This window comes from Neodiprion virginianus, chromosome 2 (genome assembly GCF_021901495.1).
Source record: "Neodiprion virginianus isolate iyNeoVirg1 chromosome 2, iyNeoVirg1.1, whole genome shotgun sequence".
NCBI classification, from domain to species: Eukaryota; Metazoa; Arthropoda; class Insecta; order Hymenoptera; family Diprionidae; genus Neodiprion; species Neodiprion virginianus.
Window position 1 is genome coordinate 3,089,903 of NC_060878.1, and position 23,299 is coordinate 3,113,201.

A 23,299-nucleotide genomic window follows, 5' to 3' on the forward strand; every position below is an offset into this window, starting at 1 on the left:
TTGTTCTCTTTATTTTTTTTTTCTATTATTAACAAATTAAACTTATCAAAAACGAATCATCTTATAAGCCTGGTTACGATTTATTTTTTTTTTCAAATCATTTATCTCATCGCGAAGTGTTCAATATTCTCAGCGAGACTCACTTTTGGTTTTGACTATCCTTTCAGTAATATCTTAAGGAAATATGACCGTACACAAGGTGTGATAAAATTGACTCCGCGAGTACGAAAGATAAAAAGTTTTTAAATTTCCTATTGAGATCGGTGATGAAAACATAGTTAAAAAAAAAAGAAAAAGAAAAACAAAAACTGCATGACGTGAAAAATGTTTTAAATCACGTTTGTCGCATATTTTTTTTTTTTTCAATTAATTTTTCTTTCTTCCTTTATCCTTGTCAAATGATGCCGATTCGGTGAAAAAGCCGATAAAACGGGTCTCGCTCATTGTTCCGACTGAAGAGTGTGCGAAGTGTTTTTTTTTTTTTTTTTTTTTTATATCATCTTCGAAATCCGCCAATCCTATAAGCCGCGCGACATCTCATCCTTGTAAATATGTTTGATCACACCGAGGAGCTCGCCCCGCAGCAGTAGTGAAAAACGCGACGGGTGCGACATTCGTTATTCCCACGGGACGAGGAATAATTGCTCTATAACGGCGATAAATCTTCCCTTATACGGCCGCGTGTCCGGCTAATTCAAACATCCCCCACCAAAAAAAAAAAAAAAAAGAAAGAAAAGTGTATCGCAATTCGACCGAATCGCATTTCAAGGAATGCGATACAAGCGTAATAAGGATAGAAGATCTCTGGCTCATCAATGTTAAAGGGAAACTGGGAAGGAATGATATTGCGAGGGTTTCGAACGTGTGCGGTACCGAATATATTGATACAAATGTGTTCTATTAGCGTGATTCACAGGCGTAGGTATCGGGGCTGCCGTATCTACTTTACTTTTGCCATTGTGCTTACTTTAAATTCGAATTCTGGCCCCTGGTGGAGTTTCGAGGTTAACCTGCAACCTCTGTAAATAGAAGCGGCCGGTGTTACGGCGATACCGGCCTTAAAATAATAATTCAATTACGATTAAAGTATGCGCCGCGCGTTTATCTGTGTACGTACGTATGTTTGAATTTGTGTATGCGTGTGTGTGTGTGTGTGTGTGTATAAAGCTGAGGCAAGAGGAAGATTATTATTTCTGGCATCTTTGCGCTGCATGGCGCGCGTTTAAGAGCAGAGAGCAAGCAACCCGCCGAGTTCAAAGCAGTCAAAGCAAAGAATTAGAGAATGGATTACTCCCGACCCTCTGAACGCGCGTAAGCAGCTTATCTTCAACCTGGAAAGCAATTTTATACCCTCTTCGTGCTTTGATCTCGCACCTTCGCCACTTTCTCGTTTAGTACCACCGCTCGCCGCCAGGCCGCGAAGAGTCGCATCGGTTTCTCGTGAGCCTGAACCGATCTCAAAAGGCGGTCAATTTTCTCACTGGTTAATCAGAGACGGGTGAAAAAAAAGTCCGCACTTACATCTCGAACAACGATTATCGGAATCACGAAATTTGACGTCATTTTTTCATTCTCGCCGGCATAAATTTCTGGATAAATTTTGAACGCACTGCGGATTTTCGAACCCAGCTATACGTATAGGTATAATACACACGTATACAGAAGAAGGACGAAACTTTGGACAGTTTGATTTATGGCTACCGCGAGAATTTCCCGAATACCGTATATTATATGTATAGGTACTCTGAAGTTGGCCTGTGTTTCATCGTTTCAACCCTGATATGTCCCCGCAGGGTGAAAATACGGGTTGACTCGTTTTTCGGTCGAGATTTGACGCGCCCCCCCCGTATTCAAGCCTGCCGGCTTCCCTCTTTTTGAATATTTCAATGGGGTTAAGTTATCGCTGATTGACAGCCGATTTCCTCCGAAAGGCGGAGCCGAGGTTGGTTAGGTATATTTTTACCCTCTCGATCGCTCTCTTCTCCTTCTTCTTCTTCTTCTTGGCTATTGTAACGCGGCTCCAAGAGCCATCCCTGCCGTTTTTTTTTTCCTTCTCCTTCCAAAAAAAAAAAGAAAAAAGACACCACCCCGTTTTATACCCAGTCTTAGCTGCTTGCCTGCATACCGAGTCAAAAGTCTTTGACGGCTTCATCTTACCTCTGCCACAAAATGAAAGAAAAAAAGAATAGAAAGAGAGAGAGAGCTAGGAAAGGAAAGAAAAATACGCCCTCTGAATGGGTGACACGGCCTTTCGGCTCTTTTTTCGGTAAAGGACGAACCTTGGAGGCATGTCTTCTGCTATGACGTCATAAGTTTCTATTTAAAATTCAGAATATTCGTCTCAGTGTTATATTTAAATACGCGTTCGAAGAGAAATATAAAACAGTGGCAGTAAATGTCAATTAGCAAATTAAGGGAGACACTTCGCAAGTGGTTTGAATATAAATTGTGAATCTTAGGGTGCGGGTGTGAAAATTTATTATACTAACGCGAAATTATTCGCGGTGAGGAATTTAAAAGTAGTATAATACAAGAAGGATAAAATCGAGTTTAATGCAGTACGTTAAATAAGCGTATGCGTTGGTCGTTTGAAACGAGAGAGAGAGAGAGAGAGAGAGAGAGAGAGAGAGAAAGTCGGCTTACGTTAGCGGACTCGCTCGCGCTTCAAAAGAGCTGCTCCAGTGGTAATTAAGGCTCGAGGCAGAGCCAAAAGCTTTTTTTGGGTTGCGTTAATAATAAATAGGCACGTCAAAAACCGCGGTGCAACTGCGTTCCCGGGCCTCATTAGCCGCTTTACCTACACAACGCCGTTTCTCTATCCCGGCAACATCTGGACACGCAGGCATATGCGTATCTACATACCTACGACGCATAATGGCACCATGGAATATATAAATACACTTATTATACAACATATATACATATGTCGCCCTGTTGCTGGACGTACGCTGTTGAATGTGCAATATATATAGTATACTAGCAGCCCATCCCGGCTTCGCACGGGCATATAATAATATTAAGTAATAATATAAATGTTATTTTTCTAGAAACTCACTGTAAACATTGTGTATTTTCTTTTATTATATTATTATATGCCCGTGCGAAGCCGGGATGGGTTGCTAGTGTAGCTTATATGACACGTTCGTAGATTTACCATAGCAGCGCCATCTATTGATTACTTACTCAACCCAGTCGAAAGGTATCGACATCTGTTAGAATCATTTGGAGTTAACAGATAATTGTGACTGTCGAATAATAACAGACAAATAATTAGCAATAAATTAAAATTGCGACTATAATTTGAGATTTAAACTATCCTATCTCTCAAGTTGGATCGAACTGCACATGGTGTGCGTATTTTATTATAATCGGTTAAGTGGTTTAGGAGTCCATTGAGGACAAACATCGTGACACGAGATTTATATATATTAAGATAAGATATACACATATATATATATATATATATATATATATATATATATATATATATATATATATATATATATATGTGTGTGTGCCTAGGTTGAATATATATAATGCAGTACGCGGAAAACGAAGCGACAACGGGGAAATTGGTCAGCTACAAACGGGGTGCGGAGCTTTCACGGTATAATGCAAGCTCCACAAAGGCTATCGATTCGTATGCATGTGTAGAGGTGAAGGCATAACGCGTATTAAATCACACCGATTTAGTCTCGCATGATGCTCGCCGATTATGCCAGCTAAACGATCCGGCAATATTCACATGCATATATATGTACAAATAAATAATCACTACTCAATACCCTTTTCATCTAACCATGGATTAACTTTTTTCTTCCTTCTATGTTACTAATATATTAATAATTAATATTCGAATCGCATTGATTGTATGGTCGAAGTTTGCTTTGCGAAGTGTTCAATTGTATTTACATTATTCTAGTTTGCGAGTTTCAGTTCTTTTTTCTATTTTTTTTTTTCTCTCTCGCTTTTAACATCGATTTGGAGAAATTTTATATTCGCGTAGTTTAGAATAAAGTTTTTTTTGAAATTTATGAAATTGTCATTCAGGAAGACAAACAGAATTTCATCCACTCGTCGGTTCGTACACTGTTTTAAAAAAATACGATATAATCGATTAATCGATCACCTGCCTCTTACCGATTCAATCGAGTCGTGCGGTTTGGATGAAAAAGGGTGAAAAATCGTGGAAAAACACTTTTTTGTTTTTTTTTTCTTCGCTCGCGACGGATTTTCAATTTTAATTCGTTTCGCGTCCTTTCATTCTCGCGGCACACTCCGGTGCGCACGATTATCGCGGGTAACTTCGTGGTTAAAAAACTTGTTTGTGAAAATGTGTAATATATTAGGCGAGAGAACTCGTCACGCGAATTTTCTCTTACCGAACGCGAACCAGCTGCAATCAGGCGTCGGGAGCTTTTTTGTGACAATCAACAAGCTGTGTACATGCCTTGTACACACACATACGAAGGTTGTCTGGATCACCTGCGTAATCAGCTACAGAACGGCTCGAATATTACATACAGCGAAGAGAACGACACGCGAGGCGATAGAGAAACGCGAAGAACAGGCGGGACAAAGGCGTGACCACCGAGAGAGAGAGAGAGAGAGAGAGAGAGAGAGAGAGTGCGGATGAATTGCGTTTTCTGATCTTTTTTTTTGGTCATTTTTTAACACACTTTCCTCTCTCTGTCTCTATCTTTCTCTCTCACTCTCTATACCAATCTTTTAATTTTATTACATTTTTCAATTTTATAACATGACGTGTACCTACAGCTTTGTTTCCCTACATTTTCTACGCGATTTATTGAAGCCGGAACAGTATTTGTTGCATAATGTTACATATATGTGTATATATATATATGTATGTATATGATTGCGGGGAGGACGAAAGAAGAGGAGGAAAATGGAGAATGAAGAGAAAGACTTTACACACACACACACACACACACATACGACAATACACACATATATATATATATATATATATTGTCGTTTCAAATTTATATGGGATATCGTAAAAGTTTTATAGATTCACGTCACCATCCTGCGGGCCCCGCGGGTATTTTACTATCGAATTTCACCTCCTTTGTACATCGGTTTCCGGATATATCGTGATGCTTCTTGCGTCGTATCTTGTATTGCACAGCGATGTGTGAAACTGCATTTGTTTACAGATGATGATCTCATATGCACGGTATACGATTCAATAATACAAAAATGTTAAAAAAAAAGATGCGATTTTTTCGCAAGCACTAAACTACTGCTAAAAGTTTGCAAAATTACCAGCCTCATCCGAGGTTGAATTTTGTTCATTCGAAGCTCCGAATCAAACATAAACCTTTTTCTCGTAATACCGAGCAATTTACGTCGACGGAATAAAAATTTGATAATCTGATGTGGTTTTCTATAGAAAAAAGAAATTTTGATCTCACCGTTTTGTATGTGAAATTCATACTAGGATAATTTAATTTGTTCGATAGTTTTAATCCTGTAAAATAAATTATTTTTATGTTTACGCGTAACAAAAGTGGACATTTCGGAGTATGTTCCAAATGTATCAGAGTGCGTTAAAAAAGTGTGATGATATAATTGAATATTTTCTTTTGAACATATTTTACATACCTTAAAATTCATAGAATTTTATGCCATAAAAAGTTGACCGAAAATTCGGCGAATATCGTTTAATTTACACGAGTTGAGAGAAGGTTGCAACGAGGCGTTTAAAAGCGACGAAATCCGTCGTCGGTAATTTTTCGTCGTCGTCGTCGTCGTCGTCGTCGCGACGTTTGAACGGCAACTGCACGCGCCTCCGCAATTACTCGGTGTTTAACGCGCGAGTAACAGACCGAACGAATAGCACCAGAGGCTGAGAATGGACGAGATAATTGCGTTGGGGTTTCTCCGGGTGCGGAGAGATGGAGAGAATTTCTATGGGGTGACTAAGCAAGCTATACTTCGGTCGAGCTTGCGGTGAAGAACCGGAAACGGACTCGCAACAGGACTCTCAGGATGCACAGACACAGACACAGAAAGTAAGGAATCTCCCGCAGGTCGAAAGCGCCCCGGGTGTAATCGAGAATAACACCCAGCCTTATTCGAGGTGAAATGTATACGCGAACGAGCCCCGACTTCACTTCTTTCCCGAGTCCCAGGTGCGCGCCTGGAATGAGGAGGAATCGACCCACGCCTCCGGGAGACCGGGAAGAGGGTGCATTCCCGTATCCGAAGGGCGCTGCAGCGAAAAGCTCTGACCGTAACTGGATGGAAAAATCCGTCACGCCACTTGCAGCGTGGCGTTTTTTGCTCGCAGATCCATTTGCAAATATTGAGAAAGAGGGCTTGCGGGACAGAAAAAGCTGGAAGCACGAGCAAACCTGCGGCTTGCGTGATCGCGGCGTCGGGTTGAGTAAACGGTTTATTTTATTCATAAATCGGTAACACGGGATCAATATTTTCCCTCGTAGCTACAGTGTCGTGATACCGCTGAAACGGGATTGAGAAACACCATAGCTGCAGGAATCATCGGAATATAATGGCGGCACGACGATGTTTGTGAAAAGACTCGTTTTACTATTTTCCTTGGCAAGCTATTATCGATGATTTGATTGAAACGCGTGCAGATTGATTCCGACGCGTGTAAATAAATGAGCAAACAATTACGAAAAAGCTTTTCCCTGGAAGCACATAATTACTCTTTACGACGGCGCGGTCACGCTACGACTGGAAATAAAAAATCATGTTCTATGTGAGCAGAGATTGAAAATTCGGGCCGAAAGCACGGTCGGAAAATATGTACATATAAGAAATTTGTACGGTGCGTGTATAATTTAGAAAAACGGATAAATTGAATTAAAAATGTAGAATATATATTCAAACCGTTTTACCTAATTTTGTAAATAAATTCTGCAAAATTTCTAAATCCCTGTACGAATTAAACTTTCGTGCATAGTTGAATATTCGATATTATATCCATTTATAGCGTGTCCATTTTAATTTTCGACCCCTAACCATGCGGCATCCTGTATAAATGCTTCAGCCTGACGAAAATCGTTCAATAACTGTTTCAGGTTATCAAAGGGAACACGAACACGTACCTCGAGTCGAAACACGAACTGAAACCGCCCCTATGGGCGAGCAAGGTCCGTTTTTTGCCGTACAGCTACCACCGTCGAACGGTCTGCATGCGGGTGGAACTCTACGGATGCTATTGGTCAGGTGCGTATAATCAAGCAGTGCTTCAGAATCTAGATACATAGTCGCAGCCCGATTAACGATTACTGATTGCCGATTACCGATTGCCGATTGCCTATTACTGGTTACTGAATTCTGGTTACTGATTGCTGAATGCCGATTGTCGATTACCTATTGCTGATTACTGATTACTGAATCATGATTGGTGATTGCTGATTACTGAATGCCGATTGCCGATTGCCTATTGCTGGTTACTGAATTCTGGTTACTGATTGCTGAATGCCGATTGTCGATTGCCTATTACTGATTACTGATTACTGAATTGTGATGGGTGATTGCTGATTGCTGAATGCCGATTACCGATTACCGATTGCCGATTACCGATGAGTTTTCTCGTTGATTTCTGCCACCTTCAGACGGCGTCGTGTCGTACTCGATGCCCCAGGGCGACAAGCGAGGCAACGGGTGGGAATTTTTCGACGCGACGTACGACGGTCACTGGGACGGAGACCTCCAGCGGGGCCTTGGCCAGCTGACGGACGGGCAGACGGGTCCTGACAACTTCAAGATGGGCTTCTACGACTACGATCGTAGCCAGGGTTGGGTCGGTTGGAGGAACGACACAAGGTCCGGTCAGCCCCTCGAGATAAAGTTCGAGTTTGACCAGGTGCGGGAATTCTCTGCCGTTCACATATACTGCAACAACCAGTTCACCAGGGACGTACAGGTCGGTATATCATGCCACATAGATTCCTTTACTTTGTATTACGCCCAACCCCTATCTCGTGTTCCCGGCTCTACGCGTTTACAGACTGCACGGTGAAACAAAATACCTTGAAACCTTCTGCCCCTTTCCACGTGTGTGTAAAACGCGGAAAAACTTTCCAGACAACGCAGAGCCGACGCGCCGCCGGTCAAAAAGCATTCTTACAACGCTCAGCGTGTGAGCCTTTCTGTACCTATTTTATGGTGGAGGTAGGTATGCCTTTGAGAATCGGTGGTGAATCGAGCGATGTATCACATTCCCAAAAATCACCTTTAGGCTAACTCTTAGGAAGAAGCTGATAGTCAAGACCTTACCGACTGAGTAAAATCCCACTTTTTTTTACTATTATCGAAGCCTGCGCGGTACTGATGCAAAAATTTCGCACTAAACGTAATTCTACATGCAATTGCATGAAAAAATATATTACTGCGGTAAATGGTAATTTGATTACAGGAATGAATTTTTTGACATTGTTGTTGCATAAGAGAAAACTTTTTATTTTTATATTACACTGAATGCGGTATTTTCACATCAGCGATGCGTAGACTTTGATAATAGCGAAAATACGTGACATTTTACTCAGTCGATAAAGTATGACTAATAGCAACCTCTCAATCCACGGAGTTTTGCGAATCTCTCACAAGTCGAATATTAATCCCAGATTTAATTATGCAATAGAATTCGACTCGAGAGACTAATCGGGATTCGGGTCTCGGTTAAGCTCGCGTAATAAGTAGCCATTATCCCGGGGTGTTTACTCGCGGCTAGTCACCAGGGCCCCCCAGCACCTCTGAGGGGGACTGACCGAGTTTGTGGAGTCGAGTGGTGGATTCGCCGGGGCCCGTCTACTGATCCCGAGGCGAAGGCGAGCTTCGGTGTCCGCGCGGCGGACTCGGAATACCAAAGAGGCACAGGCGACGATCAACAGGCTGTGATCCTGCACCAACTCCGGGGGCATAGACGCCTGGACGACGATCCCTCGCTACGGGTTGATTGAATATTCCACTCGACGCTTTATCAAGGAAGCACCTAGCGAATCTCAATGTCTCCCGGACGCCTTGTATACCTACCCGCGCGCCGTGCCTCGTCCTGCAGCCTTTATTGTCGTTATATCCCATTGTGCCCCTTGACGCGTGGCTCGCTGCCGATCCCCTCTTTCCCACCGGCCCCAAACCCCGCCCGCGAAATCTCAAGAATTAAATCAGGAACCTCGTGCTCGCGATCCTCGTCGAGCCTAACCTAACCAGAAATCAACCGGCGCAGGGCTGAATTATCTGCTCCGAAGCTTCCGACGGGGGTGAAAAGACGCTCTAACCGTTCTTGCCATCCTTTAGCACACCCTGATATAACCCTCGATCCTGAGATGCCGTTGGAACGATCTTACGCCCGAAACTAAATCTCAGGCGCGTCAACGGCCGCCATCTTGACTATGCGTTAGCTACTGTGTAAGTTTGTTACACTAAAAATATCTACACGCACTTGGACAATTTCAATTCGAAATAGAGTCTACGTGGTATAAATATGATCGTGCAATGAAACGTGGATACCGTCACTGTTATACCCGTTTTGATATAAAATCTGACAGTCCCATTTCCGACCGGATCAACTGACCAGACATTTAATTATTATTTCCGTTATAACTGAAATGAGACGATGTCTGTCCGAGTCCCCCAGCACTGTTTGCGCCAAACGTGCGCATTACGAATCGAGCCGCATGCAGCGCGAATGACATCCTCGAGAAAAGCGCATAGAAGGCAAAAGGTATAAGAGGAGAGAAAATTAACTGGGAAAATCGAATGTAGGTGTGTGTGTGTGTGTTTGGGTAGTACACATGCAGCGCTCCGGATATTGACGGTGTCCCACGATCTCGTAACCCGTTTTCGGCGTCAGTTGACGGCCCTGGGGGCCCCGGCTCATGGGGCTCACCTCAGAATCCACTGCCACACGGATCCATCCCATTCCCTTCCTCTCTTGGTCTCGTGAGCCTCTACCAGACCACCAGTTTTATGCCCGCTCTCTCGGCGAGCTCATAAACCCACCCTCACAATAGCTCTGTCAGGGTTTACGGGGCTTTGGCGGCGCATCTTTGATATCCAAATAACATTTTCCCCTTCAACGGAAGCCACCGCCGAATGAAACATGGCCGCGTTATGCGATAATAGACCGTGATGCCGGCGACCCGGGTGACCCGGACGACCAAATCTTTCCCAAACCCCGAACCAAAACGGCGGACAACCTTTGGGCACGTTGACCAGCTTAAAAACGTGCGAATATGCATTTCCACGGTCCGGAACAGATGCTGCTTCTCTCTTTCCGCGAGGTTGGGAATTCGAAACCTTGTCGGTGACGACTATCCAAGAGGAATGAGAAAGAGGAGAATACCGAGAAATAGCCGAAAGGTGGAAATTATGTTAAACTTATGATTTAATGGAAAACGATCACGCGTGTTACGAGATATCGAGAAGGTATTTTTCTACTCGATTTAACCAAATTTTCACAGAAAATCTACTCCACAGCTTCAGAGCTTAGATCGGTAGAATTTTTCGCGGAATTTTACAGCGACTCAGAACCCTTGCTGCTCCCCTCGCATATGGAAATCGTCGGAGTTCCAGTATCCATTCGGTTTTAATATCCGCCTGCGATCCTTTGGAAATACCGTCTCAACGTGCAGAATCTTTATTTCTTATATACAGACATCCGGTATGATATTCTCGACTTCATATCTTTTGAATGTCAGCTCGAATCTAACGTTCCATTACACATCCATAGGTGAGGGTCGATGCATACCCACCGGTTTTCTTCACTTTGTTACCAATTCTGGGCATGTTCAATACGAAGTACTTCGATCTACTGTATAAACACGGCTTTTTACACAATAAATCCATGCACCAAATGTCAAAACATATTTATGAAAGCTGCCCGAATTGGGCAATTGAAGAGATCAAAAGTCCCATTAGGATGTAACAAAATTTCATTAAAGTGGTCACAAATGGTACATGGAAATTTATGAATATTGTCCGCCATGGAATACTGTAGAAGATTAACACCAATTAAGTTATTATAGTCTATAGAAGTCTACCGTACAAGTGAACAGTGACCACAAACGGAGCATCAACCCTTATAGTGTACCGTTTCCATTTCTCGCGCCAATGAAACCGAGAACTCGTTTCGTTTGTCCCTCGTAACGAGTATCGCTCATAAAGTGGACAAGGGCCGCGTTCAGGACAATAAGAATCGTATTTCCAAGCATCAAAGCCTGGTCCCCACCAAACAGTACGAGCATTTTCTACCGTGGAGAACATTTCGTTGATTGACGGGACCGTAATTCTAACGCACTCATCGTCAATGAGCCGGGTTTCAGCCGCTGCCTGGTACCTACCTGGATGACGTGAAAGGCATCCGAGTCGCGTGTTGTCTCTACCCATCGTGGGTTGATCAATCCGTTTTTAATTATGCACGCACTGGGCGGCGGGCTTCATGCACGTTTCTCTCTCTTTCTCGCTCTCTCTCTCTCTCTCTCTCTCTCTCTCTCTCCCCGTTCCTTCAATACCCGCCCCGTTTTCTCATGACGATACGTCGCGTGTCTGCCAGTCGTTTGTCCCGCGACTGAAGGTCCGTCCAGTAATGGTGATCCAGTCCTTCTTGCCTTCGTTAGGGTATAATATCCCCAAGTTGTACCTACATCTACTTTGGTACGTGGGCGACTCCACCTTCGGTGCATCTCGTCCTCCTTTACCCCAAGCAGCCCGCATTGTGTACCCAATTTACCTCCACCGGTTATTCAAATTGCCGTTTTCATTCGCGGTTTATTATCGAGCACGAATCACAGTATCTTCAGGGTTTTTGACTCTAAGCTCGTTAAGCCCGATCTGCACGATGGAGAACCCCGCAAACTGCACAACCACACCATGGTTCCAACCGCCGGTCCTTCTCGCTGTAAGTAAAATATAAAGAGGCCTTTCGCTTTCCAACACCGTATACACGGTGATTTAAACTTTTGTGTTACACCTCGAATATCCGTATGCGAAGGAAAAGTGAGACCAGCTGCCGGCTGAGGCCTGCATCGGCTCGGATAACACTCTCTGATTTATAACCGGATCACATACCCCATCAAACTTTAAAGACACACTAAACTTTCATACGCACCGCCGCCTATTCATGAAGTCTCTCGCATACGTCCAGGTACCTACCCGTGGTGCCCATGCGCCTGCAGTCATTCCCGTCATATCTGGTCTCGCCTGGGATCCATCACTGTCGATTGCCCGAAATTTATTCGACCAAGGCGATCAGGCACGCGACGATTTCCGCACCAACCTCATGCTGGGGTTCTCTGATTCGAATCTCTTCTCACTTTCGTTCCAGGTCTTCTCCCAGGTCGATATCCTCTTTAGCGTCGGCGGAAAGTACTACACCGGCGAACCGATCACCTACACCTACATGGAGGACAAGATATTCGAGACCTCGAGGAACATCACCATCAAGCTTCACCATCGAGTTGGAAAGTTCGTCAATCTTAGACTCCACTTCTCCGCAAGGTGGATCATGCTCAGCGAGGTGACGTTCGATTCTGGTGAGTGCAGATCCTGATCAATCCTCATTTTTTTAACCTTCCGAAAATAACATGAATAGTGCGATGCAGACGCGATATAGGTGTACACCTGTCTGTTTATATTCAACCGCTCGCATAACGTGGTGGGCAAAATTTTCGGCGCTCTGTAGAATCCCCGTCAGTCCCCCAACGGTGATAGCTAAAATCCTCTCGTCGAGTGCAGGGATGGACAGGATAGTCGGCAGGGAACGAAAGCTTACTTTTTATATCGGAGATGTGTCAGTTCGCGTACTGTGATATTTTTAAATTAAAAACAATAGACGCGTATGTGTTATACTGTGAACTACGTTTTATTGAATAGACATACGTACATACCTATCCACTTGTAGTATATATATGTACATACATATAAAAGCTGATACGTACATGCACGCGAATGCAATGATTAGTTATCGACGTCTCATCTTGAAATGAAAAAAAAAAAAAAAAACGTATAAAACGAACCAGATATTTGATTGAGAACAGAATTGAAAAATAAAGTTAATAGAAAGAGGAAAAAAATATGGAGTTCAACGACGGGCTCTCTATCCGCACCATTGTAGCAGGGATCAAAGTTACGTTACGTACACTTGGCCCTTGGGGACAATGAATCTGAATCGGATAATTTTTTTCACTAGACAATTATGTTGGCAACACAGAGAAACCTACAGCGCCACAGTCGGCCGAGCGAGAAACAAACTCAATCTCAATAAACATAACATAACCCATGACCGTCGAATCTAACCCTAGAATACATGTCAATCCAACAAGTCATTATCCCCGCGGTATTCTAAGGTTATATTCGATGGTCCCGGGTTATGTTACGTTTATTGAGATTGAGTTTGTTTCTCGCTCTGCCGACTGTGGCGCTGCAGATTTCTCTGTGTTGCCAACATAATTGTCTGGTGAAAAAAATTAGCCTTATCGGATTCATTGTCCCCAAGTGTACATACGTATGTATGCCTACGTATTTACACGCGAATTTTATGTTATATGTATAAATAAACGAACGTGGGTGTACCTCCAGAGCCGTCACTCGAGCCTGCAAATTGACAGTAACAATTACGTCCAGAGATTAAATTATATCCCGCTATATCATCCTTGAATGGCCGTTAGGCACACACATATATGCATACGTTGGTTACAAAGCGTTCATACCTGCCCACATTTCCTATTGTATACGTATAAAGGTACGTATGTATATGTAGTATGGGTATATACACATATGCAACAACCGACGCTTTAGCGCCGCGTTCTACGTACTTACGCCCCGCGGCGATCTGTAATGATTAACTGCGACTGGCCTGTAATTGAATTAACCTGAAACTGAGCCCTCAGCTCAACTCGGTTCGTTCTCTCCCTCTCTCTCTCTTGTTGGCTCATTGGTCCCCTTTCGGTACATAAACTCCCGCCGTCCGCCTCCGACAAAGTGCACACCGTATATACATATACGTACACGTGGAGTCCGGTTCTATATCAGATGAAATTAGAGCGAGGTACAGAATTTTCTTTGCTTTACGATTTCGATCGTAATTTACTATACGGAGAAAGGTTTTTTTTTCTCACCTCATCATCACTGTGATACGTTTGAGTCTCTTTTTTGGACCAATTATGGATTCACCGGTCTACAAAAAAAACAAAAACTCGTTGTTTTCTCCTCATTATTATTACGTTTTTCTTATGCTTATTAAAATGTTTGAATTTGTGAAAAAAAAAAAAAGAAAATAAATCTCATGTTCTGCATACGTATTTCGAAGGGTACCTCCACTAACACTTTATCCGAGGGAAATTTTTTTCTCGCAACCGAGAAGACGAAGTGGGTAGTCTGCAACCGTTGAACGAGATGATAAAAGTCCGGAGGTGGTTTTCGCACACGTATAATCTTTGATGTGCGAAAGGGGGTTTTGGAGTAGGTACTCTGCTCGGTTTCCCTTATTCCCTCTACATTGCTCCAGTCCAATTGCTATCAGTCGCTATATAATACATCCATTCCCTTGACGAGCCGAGAACGTTTGATCTTATATTGTATGATGAAATTTCAATGTTTTACCTTTTTTTTTTCTCTTCTTTACCCCTCGCGCGGTGGTACATTAATTAAATGATTAATAATGATTTGAAAGAAGAATGACAATAATAGTGTGTGTTTTTAGCATGCATGATGCTATCATAAAGTTGCAGTGTTTGCAACCAAAAAATTGCACATGTTTTTCATGCTGTTTTTATACAGATTTTTACTCACTCAAAGCGGGAAAAATACTCAAAAAATTACATCACGTCAGGTTTTCTGCTTGAAGTCGTGTTTATAGTTTCATTTAGAGTAAAATTCATATTAATTCGAAATCTGGCATCCTATTCTTGATCACAAAAGTTCTATGCACTAGTGATTTCTTACTTTTATTTAATGTGTATTAGAGCGAGACTCGAGAATAAATAAAAGAAACTCGAAAAGCGGAAGCTCGTTCGAAGGTGTATCAAAGAGAAGAAGAAAAGGTATCATAGGCGAAAAGAATGAACACGGAATCTTAAATACATTTCACGAAGAAATTGTTTGTTTGATTTTATAAGAAATATTGTTTAGTCCGTTGTAATGAAATGGTCGTTTTCTTCATTATCGTTGTATTTTTTTTTTTTATGCAAACACTACGCATTTTGCAAAAATATTGTACGTGACGGAGGTTTACCAAAAATTTACCAAAAACATCCCATGCCGCTGAATTGAAATATTTTTTCCAGACTCGTGTAATTAATTCGACGTGGTTTAAAGTTACCCGGTTTTTGGGGGATGGAGGCCCTTCGCCTCCGGGGGATGATAATCGAATTTCCATGCCTTACAAAGCTCATGAAATCCGAACTTATGCACCGTCACCCCCCTCCTCTCCCCATGACTTTCCGACATTACACTCCGCAGACTTTCCCTCGAACGCTGTGCAGAGGCAACCCAAGAGAGACCAGCTTCTCTGCGAGTAAGTATCGATTGCCACCGTGCACCGACAGAAACGTACAAAAGCGAAGAAAAGGAAAGAAGTGTATGAAAGAGGAGAAAAAACTAAAGGAAAAGCAAAGAAAAGAAAAGAAAAGAAAAGAGGAAATAACCGCGCGCGCGCGCGCCTTAAGAAATCGTCGATACGGTAATTGCTCGAAACGCTTACGCAGTAAAATTCAAAGGACCGTTGGAAGCTCGCGCCCCGAACTTGCACCGGATTATATATTTCAAGCTTTGATGCTCGAAGGGCGGAAGTGACGCCTACCGTCTTCTTTGTCCCGTGACCAGGGGCGGGAGGGAGGGTGAAACCTGGGTTATTATATTCGGAGCGAAAGAAAAATGAAAGAAGGTTAAAGCTCCTCTGTTTACTCGGTAGCAATTAGCCGGTATAGCGGTTCGTTCAAGAATTTTTTTTTTTTTTTTTTTTGCAAACGAGTAAAATAAAAAGAAAAAAGCGATTTCAATTCATCCACTCCACCCCCCCCCCCCCCCGCGCTCTTCTTCTTCGCGATTCCGTGGAGTTTTCTCCGTTTTCGACGAAGACGCGACTCGTTTCAAATTCTTATCCGATATCAACGAAGGTATCGAACTTCCGGTCGACGTTGCGATAGTCAAGTATATATATGTATATTTTTTTTTTACAACGTCGTAAGTCCACGCGGAGCCGGATTTCACCCTCTTCATGAAACGGATATAATTAGACAGTGAAACAAGAGATCGAGCGGAGAGTTTCGAGAACGTATAACGAAGTTTAAGTATAAGGTAAGTAAGCACAAGTAATTGAGCAGACTTACGACGCTGTGCGGAATCCGGTTACGGGACGGGAAAACCGCGTACGCGTTATAATGCAGGACCTTACGCTTTTAGAATTGCGATTCTACTTCGATATCAAGCCTCGCGATATTCATAATATTATGCCTTTCGGTATGATTTATCACCACGCTCGGTGCTTTTCTCAACGCCTAGGTTAACTCTCGAACCCTCAAGATGCCTACTCGCGATTGTCGGTCAGACTGACCCACTTCCGAGATTGTAAAGGTACGGTAGCCGGCGGTCAACCCTCGCCAAAGGAGCCATTCTTTTCGGCGAAAGATCGGGATGGAGCTTTTTTTTCCTTCTCGTTCTCTTTGTCCCGCGGACAAACCCTTCCAACATGAGCTTTTCTCTTTCCAGTTACCTAAACCGTTTTTATCTTCAACCCTTCACCGCGTTTCATTCTTACGGCCGCACGGTTTTGCTCTAGCTTTATCTTCTTTTTTTTTTCCATACGCTTTCACGCAATCTATACTGTTTTTTAACTTCCCGTTTCTATGGTTTCAGAGGAAAAAAAAATACAGAAAGTTGTCGCGATCACCAGGGAAATGAAAAGTTGAGTGTTCGGTAGATATACACGTTTTAATATAAACTTCGAACCTGCAGTGCGAGAACGAGAAGTCCGAGGGCTGGCTCGTCAACAGTCTAACAATGAGACTGTTTATGCTCGGGCCTCGTTATAACCTGATTTTCGCGAGCTTTTCGTGATCCGGGCGTTAACGTAACTCTGACTCTCCGATAATTTTTTCCAACTACGTCTTAAGTGTTAAAGAATTCCAAGGAATTATCTTACATCGTGTATCGTTCAAGTGTAAAAAGTTGTTAAATTTCGGGTACAAGGTATCTATAGCTTTCCAATTTCGATGACGGAAAGAGAAAAAGAAGCTCTCGCATCCTTTTCTTCTTCCTCTGCGGTGCAGTGCAGCGATGCATGTCCGTGCCATGCACTTATTTATTTATCCATTGACTGAGAATTCTATGTTTTTCCTCTCTCTATTTCTCCCTCTCTCTCTCTCTCTCTTCTCCTTACGCTCCTCGCGTTCTAAACACGAACATGGATCATCCGCACGATAAGCAGCTTTCAAGCTCTTTGTGCGGTGTATATTTGTACAGTATACATGATGCATCGAATGTTTTACCCTAATCGAAAGCTCGATCTTTAAGGCGGAGGCCGCGTTTATTTTGAATAGAAAATCCTTTTTAGTTTCTCCGGGAATAACGATAGGGGAATCAGCTCTTCTCTCTCTCTCTCCCTCTCTCTCTCTCTCTCTCTCTCTCTCTCTCTCTCTCTCTCTCTCTCTCTCTCTGTCGTTCCTTTTTCTCCCGCTCGGTTCTCTCGGGCTTTCTCGGTTCAGTTCCTCGGTCATTACACATCGCTGCTGCAAAGCCTCACACCACCGCTTCCAATGCCAGTTATTGCCACTGTGAAGACGACGCGGTTTCTCCTCGGCGGTAAAAGCACGTGCATCCGCAGCTGACGGAGAACGTCAAGTGCAACTAGCGACCGCCTTGATCTCCGGGGCGAGTGCTTTTTCTTTGCCAATTTGAAAACCTCCTTTGATTTACCGCTAGGAATGGAAATGTACCGTAAAGCTCGTTTACACGCTCTCTCGTTTTTGCCGCTTTTTTTTCCACTTCTTGTTTCACTCTATCTCTCTCTCTCTTCTCCTTTCTCCATCTACCCTTTTTAAAGACTCTATCTCTCCGCAGTGTCAGACATTTTAAACGACGGGACGTGACCTCCGCGTTTCATCCGTGACGTCGATACGCCGTCACAATGCGGAGGAAACTTCTCTTGCAATTATTTAGCCTGCAGGGGAAGTGAAAAAAGAACCTCGTGGAGATGAGGTATAAAAAGATTTAAAAAATTGTTACCTCGTGAACAAATTTAACAACCTTTACTTACACCGAAACCCGTACTTTATACAGAATATAAACTGATCTTAATCATCCCTCGATTCTACGTTTGCTGTTCGAGGGAGAAAAAGAAAAAAAGAAAGAGAGAGAGATGAAATGAGAGCTTGCACGCGGCTTTCAATACATATCTATTCATCTTTAGGCGAATTTTCTCTCAAAGTAGGCCATGTGCCGTATTATATGCATAAATAAATATATATACATACATATATATATATATATATATATATATACATATATGTATTCGTGAATACGGGCAAGGCTATTTTGGTCTACGGAAATTCAGGAAGGAAGAGGAAGGGTAGAGGGTGGGAAACAGGAAACTAGAAGGTATAAGGTAGTGTAGGATATACATTCGCTGCAATATGTTTTCATAATATCCGAAGCTTCCAGCACGAAGCCAGGAATGAAAAACGGGGAGAATCGATATGCGGCGGAATATCAGAAGCTCTCTCTCTCTCTTTCTCTCTCTCGGTCGCTCTCTCGTTTCGTCCCTGATTTTTAAGTCAAATTGAAAAAAAAAATGTCATTTCAAAATCGTAAGTGACATAGGTATAGCTATCATTAAGAAATTCCAAGGATTAGATCGAAGATTCAATAAAAGAATCGAAGAAAGTTTAAAGGTTCTTACACTTCAGGACGAACAGTTGGTATTTTCAAAGATAACGAACGGTGAAAGAGAAGTGAAAAAAAAAAATGTTTGATCTAATATCGAGAAATTGTTCGTCTCGCGAATGACGGCGAACGTGAATTTTACAATTTTCAAACGCTAAAAACTATGAAACTCTATTGTTTTTTTATATCCGATACTATAAAAGTCTTTCATCGTCCTTGAATGACTCGAAATCCAACAGTGACTCTCGACTTGCATGTCTACAGATTACGAATTTTTTTAACGTTATTTCAGGGCAAAATATATAACAACGTCGTTAGATGAAATATTGAACGATATCACTGCTGGGCTCCTCGCTCGGTTTCGTTTCATTTTATTCCCCTGCCTTCTCTATGCCTACTTCATCGCAGAATATTCTCAGTACACCGTACGTACGAATAACTCCTGTGTAATAAAATTTTTCCCTTTTTTTGTGCAGCAATGGCAAAAACGACGGCTGGTTTAACAGAGAGAGAGAGAGAGAGAGAGAGAGAGAGAGAGAGAGAGAGAGAAAGTAGATAGAGAGTCTGGCTAAAGTCTGGCCGTGTCACCTGGAATTCCTATGGCTCGTGGCTCGTGGCTCCCTCCCTCCCTCCCTCCACCCCTTTCGGTTTACTCTACATCGTCGAAAGAATGTTTAATATCAGATTTCATACAGTATGAAGGGTATGAAAAGGGTGAAGGGGGACTGCCGCGTAAAAGCAGATATCAAACACTGTGCGACAGCTTTGTTTCTCATGGATAATCCCGTCATCAGGAATTTATAGGCGAATACCGTTCTCTCCGGCTCTCCGTTCCCTTTCCCTCCGTCTACCTCTATCTATCTATCTATCTATCTATCTATCTATCCGTTCCTCCCTGGAATGGTTGTAAAGCTGAAAACTTAGCCGCGCAAGCTCATCCTCACGTGCATCACTTTCTTCGTTCACGGTAGAAACGGGTCTGCAGCATCCAACCCGCCTATCAAGAAGTGAACCGAGCAACGCGTCCAAATAGCGGGAGAGAATCTCGCTACAGTTCCAAAGACTGATGCGATATGATTTAGACATCTGGCCACATGTTTCACAGAATTCTCTTCTTCTATCCCCTCCCTTCCACACACCTTGTTCCTCTGTGGGGTTCACTGCGCGAGCTTTCAATCTGGTAAAAAGCTTGGTGAAACGCGGAAAAAGTAATGCGGGGGGGGGGGGGGGGGGGGGGATAAGGGTAAAGGAATTAAAATCACAGATGGTTGAGGTGAATTTTATACACCTATTGAAACAATCTTTATACCAAGCAGGCTGCGCATGGAATAAAATTTAATTTGAAAAAAGAAAAAACGAAGAAGAAAAAAAAAAACACCTTGCTCGGTGGTCGAATCTGCTGCAGTCGGTTCAGCCTTCAGGATTGAGCCTCGATGCTTGAGCCTGTGGTGAGGAAAGGGGGGTTCTCATCAATATTAATGTCACGTCGTATCCTTAGTGGGCGATATCTGGAGTGCAGATATGGCCGAGCCGAAGGCGGCCGCGGAGCTTTAGAAGCTGCTTTTCGGGCCCCGGTCCCGTTTCAACGAATATTATATATATATATATATATATATATACATATTGAATTAGCAACTTAATTTATCCGACGCCAAGGGTATGCAACTTTGAGTAACGTCGAGTTTCAACTTGTTATATACCTACCCTCGTATATTATAGGTATACTCTCGATGCCGTACCCTATGCAGTTTAAGCCGAGTTTTGGTGTATCTGAGCTTATTTTACTTACTTACTTACTTACTTACACACCACTCGAGCTTTCAGGCTTTCGAGCGACTTTTTACTGCTTATTTCTCACTTCTGCTATACTTCGTTACACGTTTAGCAAAAACGAGAAAAAAGAACGTGAGGTAAATAGATGGAAACTTCACTGATTATCGACGTAGACCTTTGAACTTTACTTCATTCTCCCTCCGAGCGACCGAATGAACCCCAAATCCAACGCGGGATTTTAAGCATTACAATTCTTCTTGGAAATCTTTAACCCTTTGATTATTCCGCGAATATAGTGAGCGTTGTAAATAAACAAAGTGTTAAAAATGCCTTTTTCTACAGAATAAAGGTAATTGCGGGATGATTATGCGGAGTAGAAAAGTGGAAATCGGTGATCGTCGGTTTTTGGAGACGCTAAGAACGAATCCGACGTCACAATTTCAAAATTCAAGCTGGCTGATCCAATACGGCGGGCTGGAAATATAAAAATTGATCCTATTCGCTCATATCAGACCCGCTATTTTGAATTTTGAAAATTTCTCAGATTTGAGTTCATTTTTGAAATCAGTGACCTTGAGAACCCTTACATACCCAGTTTCAAGGAATTTGACTGCGAGGAACAATGTATGCTTCCAAGGGTTAACGATCATGTCATGCAAGAACAAATCCTCGCTAAAATGTAAACAGTTTTCATTTCCAAGTTGAGAATAGTATACGATATTACATCCGAAAATTTCTAATCCTTTCGGAACGACACACGAACGCAATTTTCTTCTTTACAATTACCGCTCTGCGCACACTTTGCACAAATAATACAAAACAATGGTATCACAAAGTAGATACAGCGCTTTGTGCGGAGATCGAAAATTGGATGAAACTAACGTGAAACCCTCCGGTAATCGAGGTCCTGACGAGGTTGTCCGAAGCTCCCAACGGGACCGGTTACCCGCCCGTTTTCCAGATCGAGAATTACGACCGTGTGTGTAATACCTAACAATAAGACGAGGTTTTTCGACCGGCCGTACTTCCGGAGAAAATTTCGGTGCGTGCTTATCGCCGGCTTGATAGTCCTCTCCTGCCGCAATTAACACTCGTATTATTGCAAACCCGCAGACGTTGCCCACGGCAATTTCACCCCCGAAGAACCACCGTCGACGGAACCGCCACCTCTGGGCGACGTCTTCGTCGAGAAGGATGCCGCCAACGACGGCGAGCTGCCCGTCTCTACAGCGAAGCACGACGACCCGACCTACATGGCCGTCGTCATCGGCGTCCTCACCGCCGTTATCCTCCTTCTTGCAGTCGCCATTTTCCTCATCGTATCCCGGCACAGGCAGAGAAAGTGCTTCGCAAGTCCCATGACCGGCAAAGCACCCTCTCACCTTGGATCCACCTGCGCCACAGTCGAAAAGGGCGCAGCCCTTATGGCTTACACTCTTGAGGACGACGAGAGGTGAGTTGAGCTGCTTTTTTTTTTTTTTTTTGAAAGAATAACATCGTTGTAGTTAAGGATTCTTGTTTCCCCTTCAAAGAGGCGCTTCGCGGAACCTCCGAACTTTTTCGATTTACATGAAATTTCAACCGTCAAATCACTACTAGACATTCCTCATTCAAATCACGTCAACAAAAAAAAAGCCTGTATTCGTTTGCTATGCATTAAACTTTTTATAAATAAATAGTATAATTTTACTCTTGATAATCAGATGTCAAGTTTTGAAATTGTTTGGAATTTTGATGAATGAAGAAAGGTAAAAAACTTTTTTAAAAAAGGAACATCAATTATTGATCTTCGTTTAAACCGATATCCAGAAACTTACCGAATTCCATCAATCGTAAAAGACTGAAAAACACTTGTCTCACGAAGCTTTATGGACGATTATGAACCACCGATCACTTCGTACATGAAAAAAGTTAGCGTCCAATTGGTTATCAAATTGATTCGTAAGCTCGTTGAACTTTCGATTGCCAATCGGCAACGACTACAGTTACGTGGGTCGCAGGTACGCAGGAGGATCGCTGCCAACCCTTCCACGGGACCTGGGAAACCGACTGCTGGACATCGTGAAGCTGGACGATTACCAGGAGCCGTACAGGGCGTTGAAATACGCGCCTTACTACAGCTACAGCACGGTGGTGATGGAGATGAAGGACATGATGCTTAACAACAAGGGAGGAGGCGGTAGCATCAATCAGTCAGGTAGGTTGCGGACTGTCGCCGAACGCGGCTTCGACAAGTGTCGCATGTAAGATCCAACCCCCAATGGATCAATAGTCGCCCACCCTCAACCTTCCCCTTCCTCTATCTTTGTCGCAGTTTACGCCAACGGCGGCGTCGACACGTCCTACGACTACGCGGTTCCCGAACTTGGCACAGTACCACTCCTGAACCCCGATGGAGTTCCGAGGATCTTGTCGAGCGGAGCGAGCGACCAGGAAAGCCTCTTCTCGAAGGAATCTTCCCGCGGAAGCAAACCCGAGGATAAGAAGGTCAGACTCTTCCCTCTTTTGCACACCATGGAGGAAAAGGGTAGACCGAAAGTTCACGTATGGTACGGTGACGGAAGGATTTGTCCTCGCGGTGTGAGAACCAGTCTTGTAGTGTACGGAAGGGTAGTTGTTTAGTAAGAATGTCGTTCGAGGATTGGAATGA

At 43.1% G+C, this 23,299-nt stretch overlaps 1 protein-coding gene across 4 annotated transcripts in view; it reads left to right on the top strand.

Annotated features, from left to right (window-relative positions):
- LOC124297413 (epithelial discoidin domain-containing receptor 1-like) overlaps window positions 1-23,299 on the top strand; it is a 143,221-nt gene that overhangs the window by 97,868 nt on the left and 22,054 nt on the right. For 3 of the 4 annotated variants that reach the window (XM_046748411.1, XM_046748409.1, XM_046748410.1), the window contains 6 exons: window positions 7,071-7,218; window positions 7,611-7,921; window positions 12,323-12,530; window positions 21,763-22,102; window positions 22,635-22,846; window positions 22,964-23,136. In XM_046748411.1, the coding sequence (XP_046604367.1) occupies window positions 7,071-7,218; window positions 7,611-7,921; window positions 12,323-12,530; window positions 21,763-22,102; window positions 22,635-22,846; window positions 22,964-23,136 (1,392 nt within the window). The remainder of the gene's footprint in view (window positions 1-7,070; window positions 7,219-7,610; window positions 7,922-12,322; window positions 12,531-21,762; window positions 22,103-22,634; window positions 22,847-22,963; window positions 23,137-23,299) is intronic. The other variant, XM_046748413.1, reaches the window with a different exon arrangement.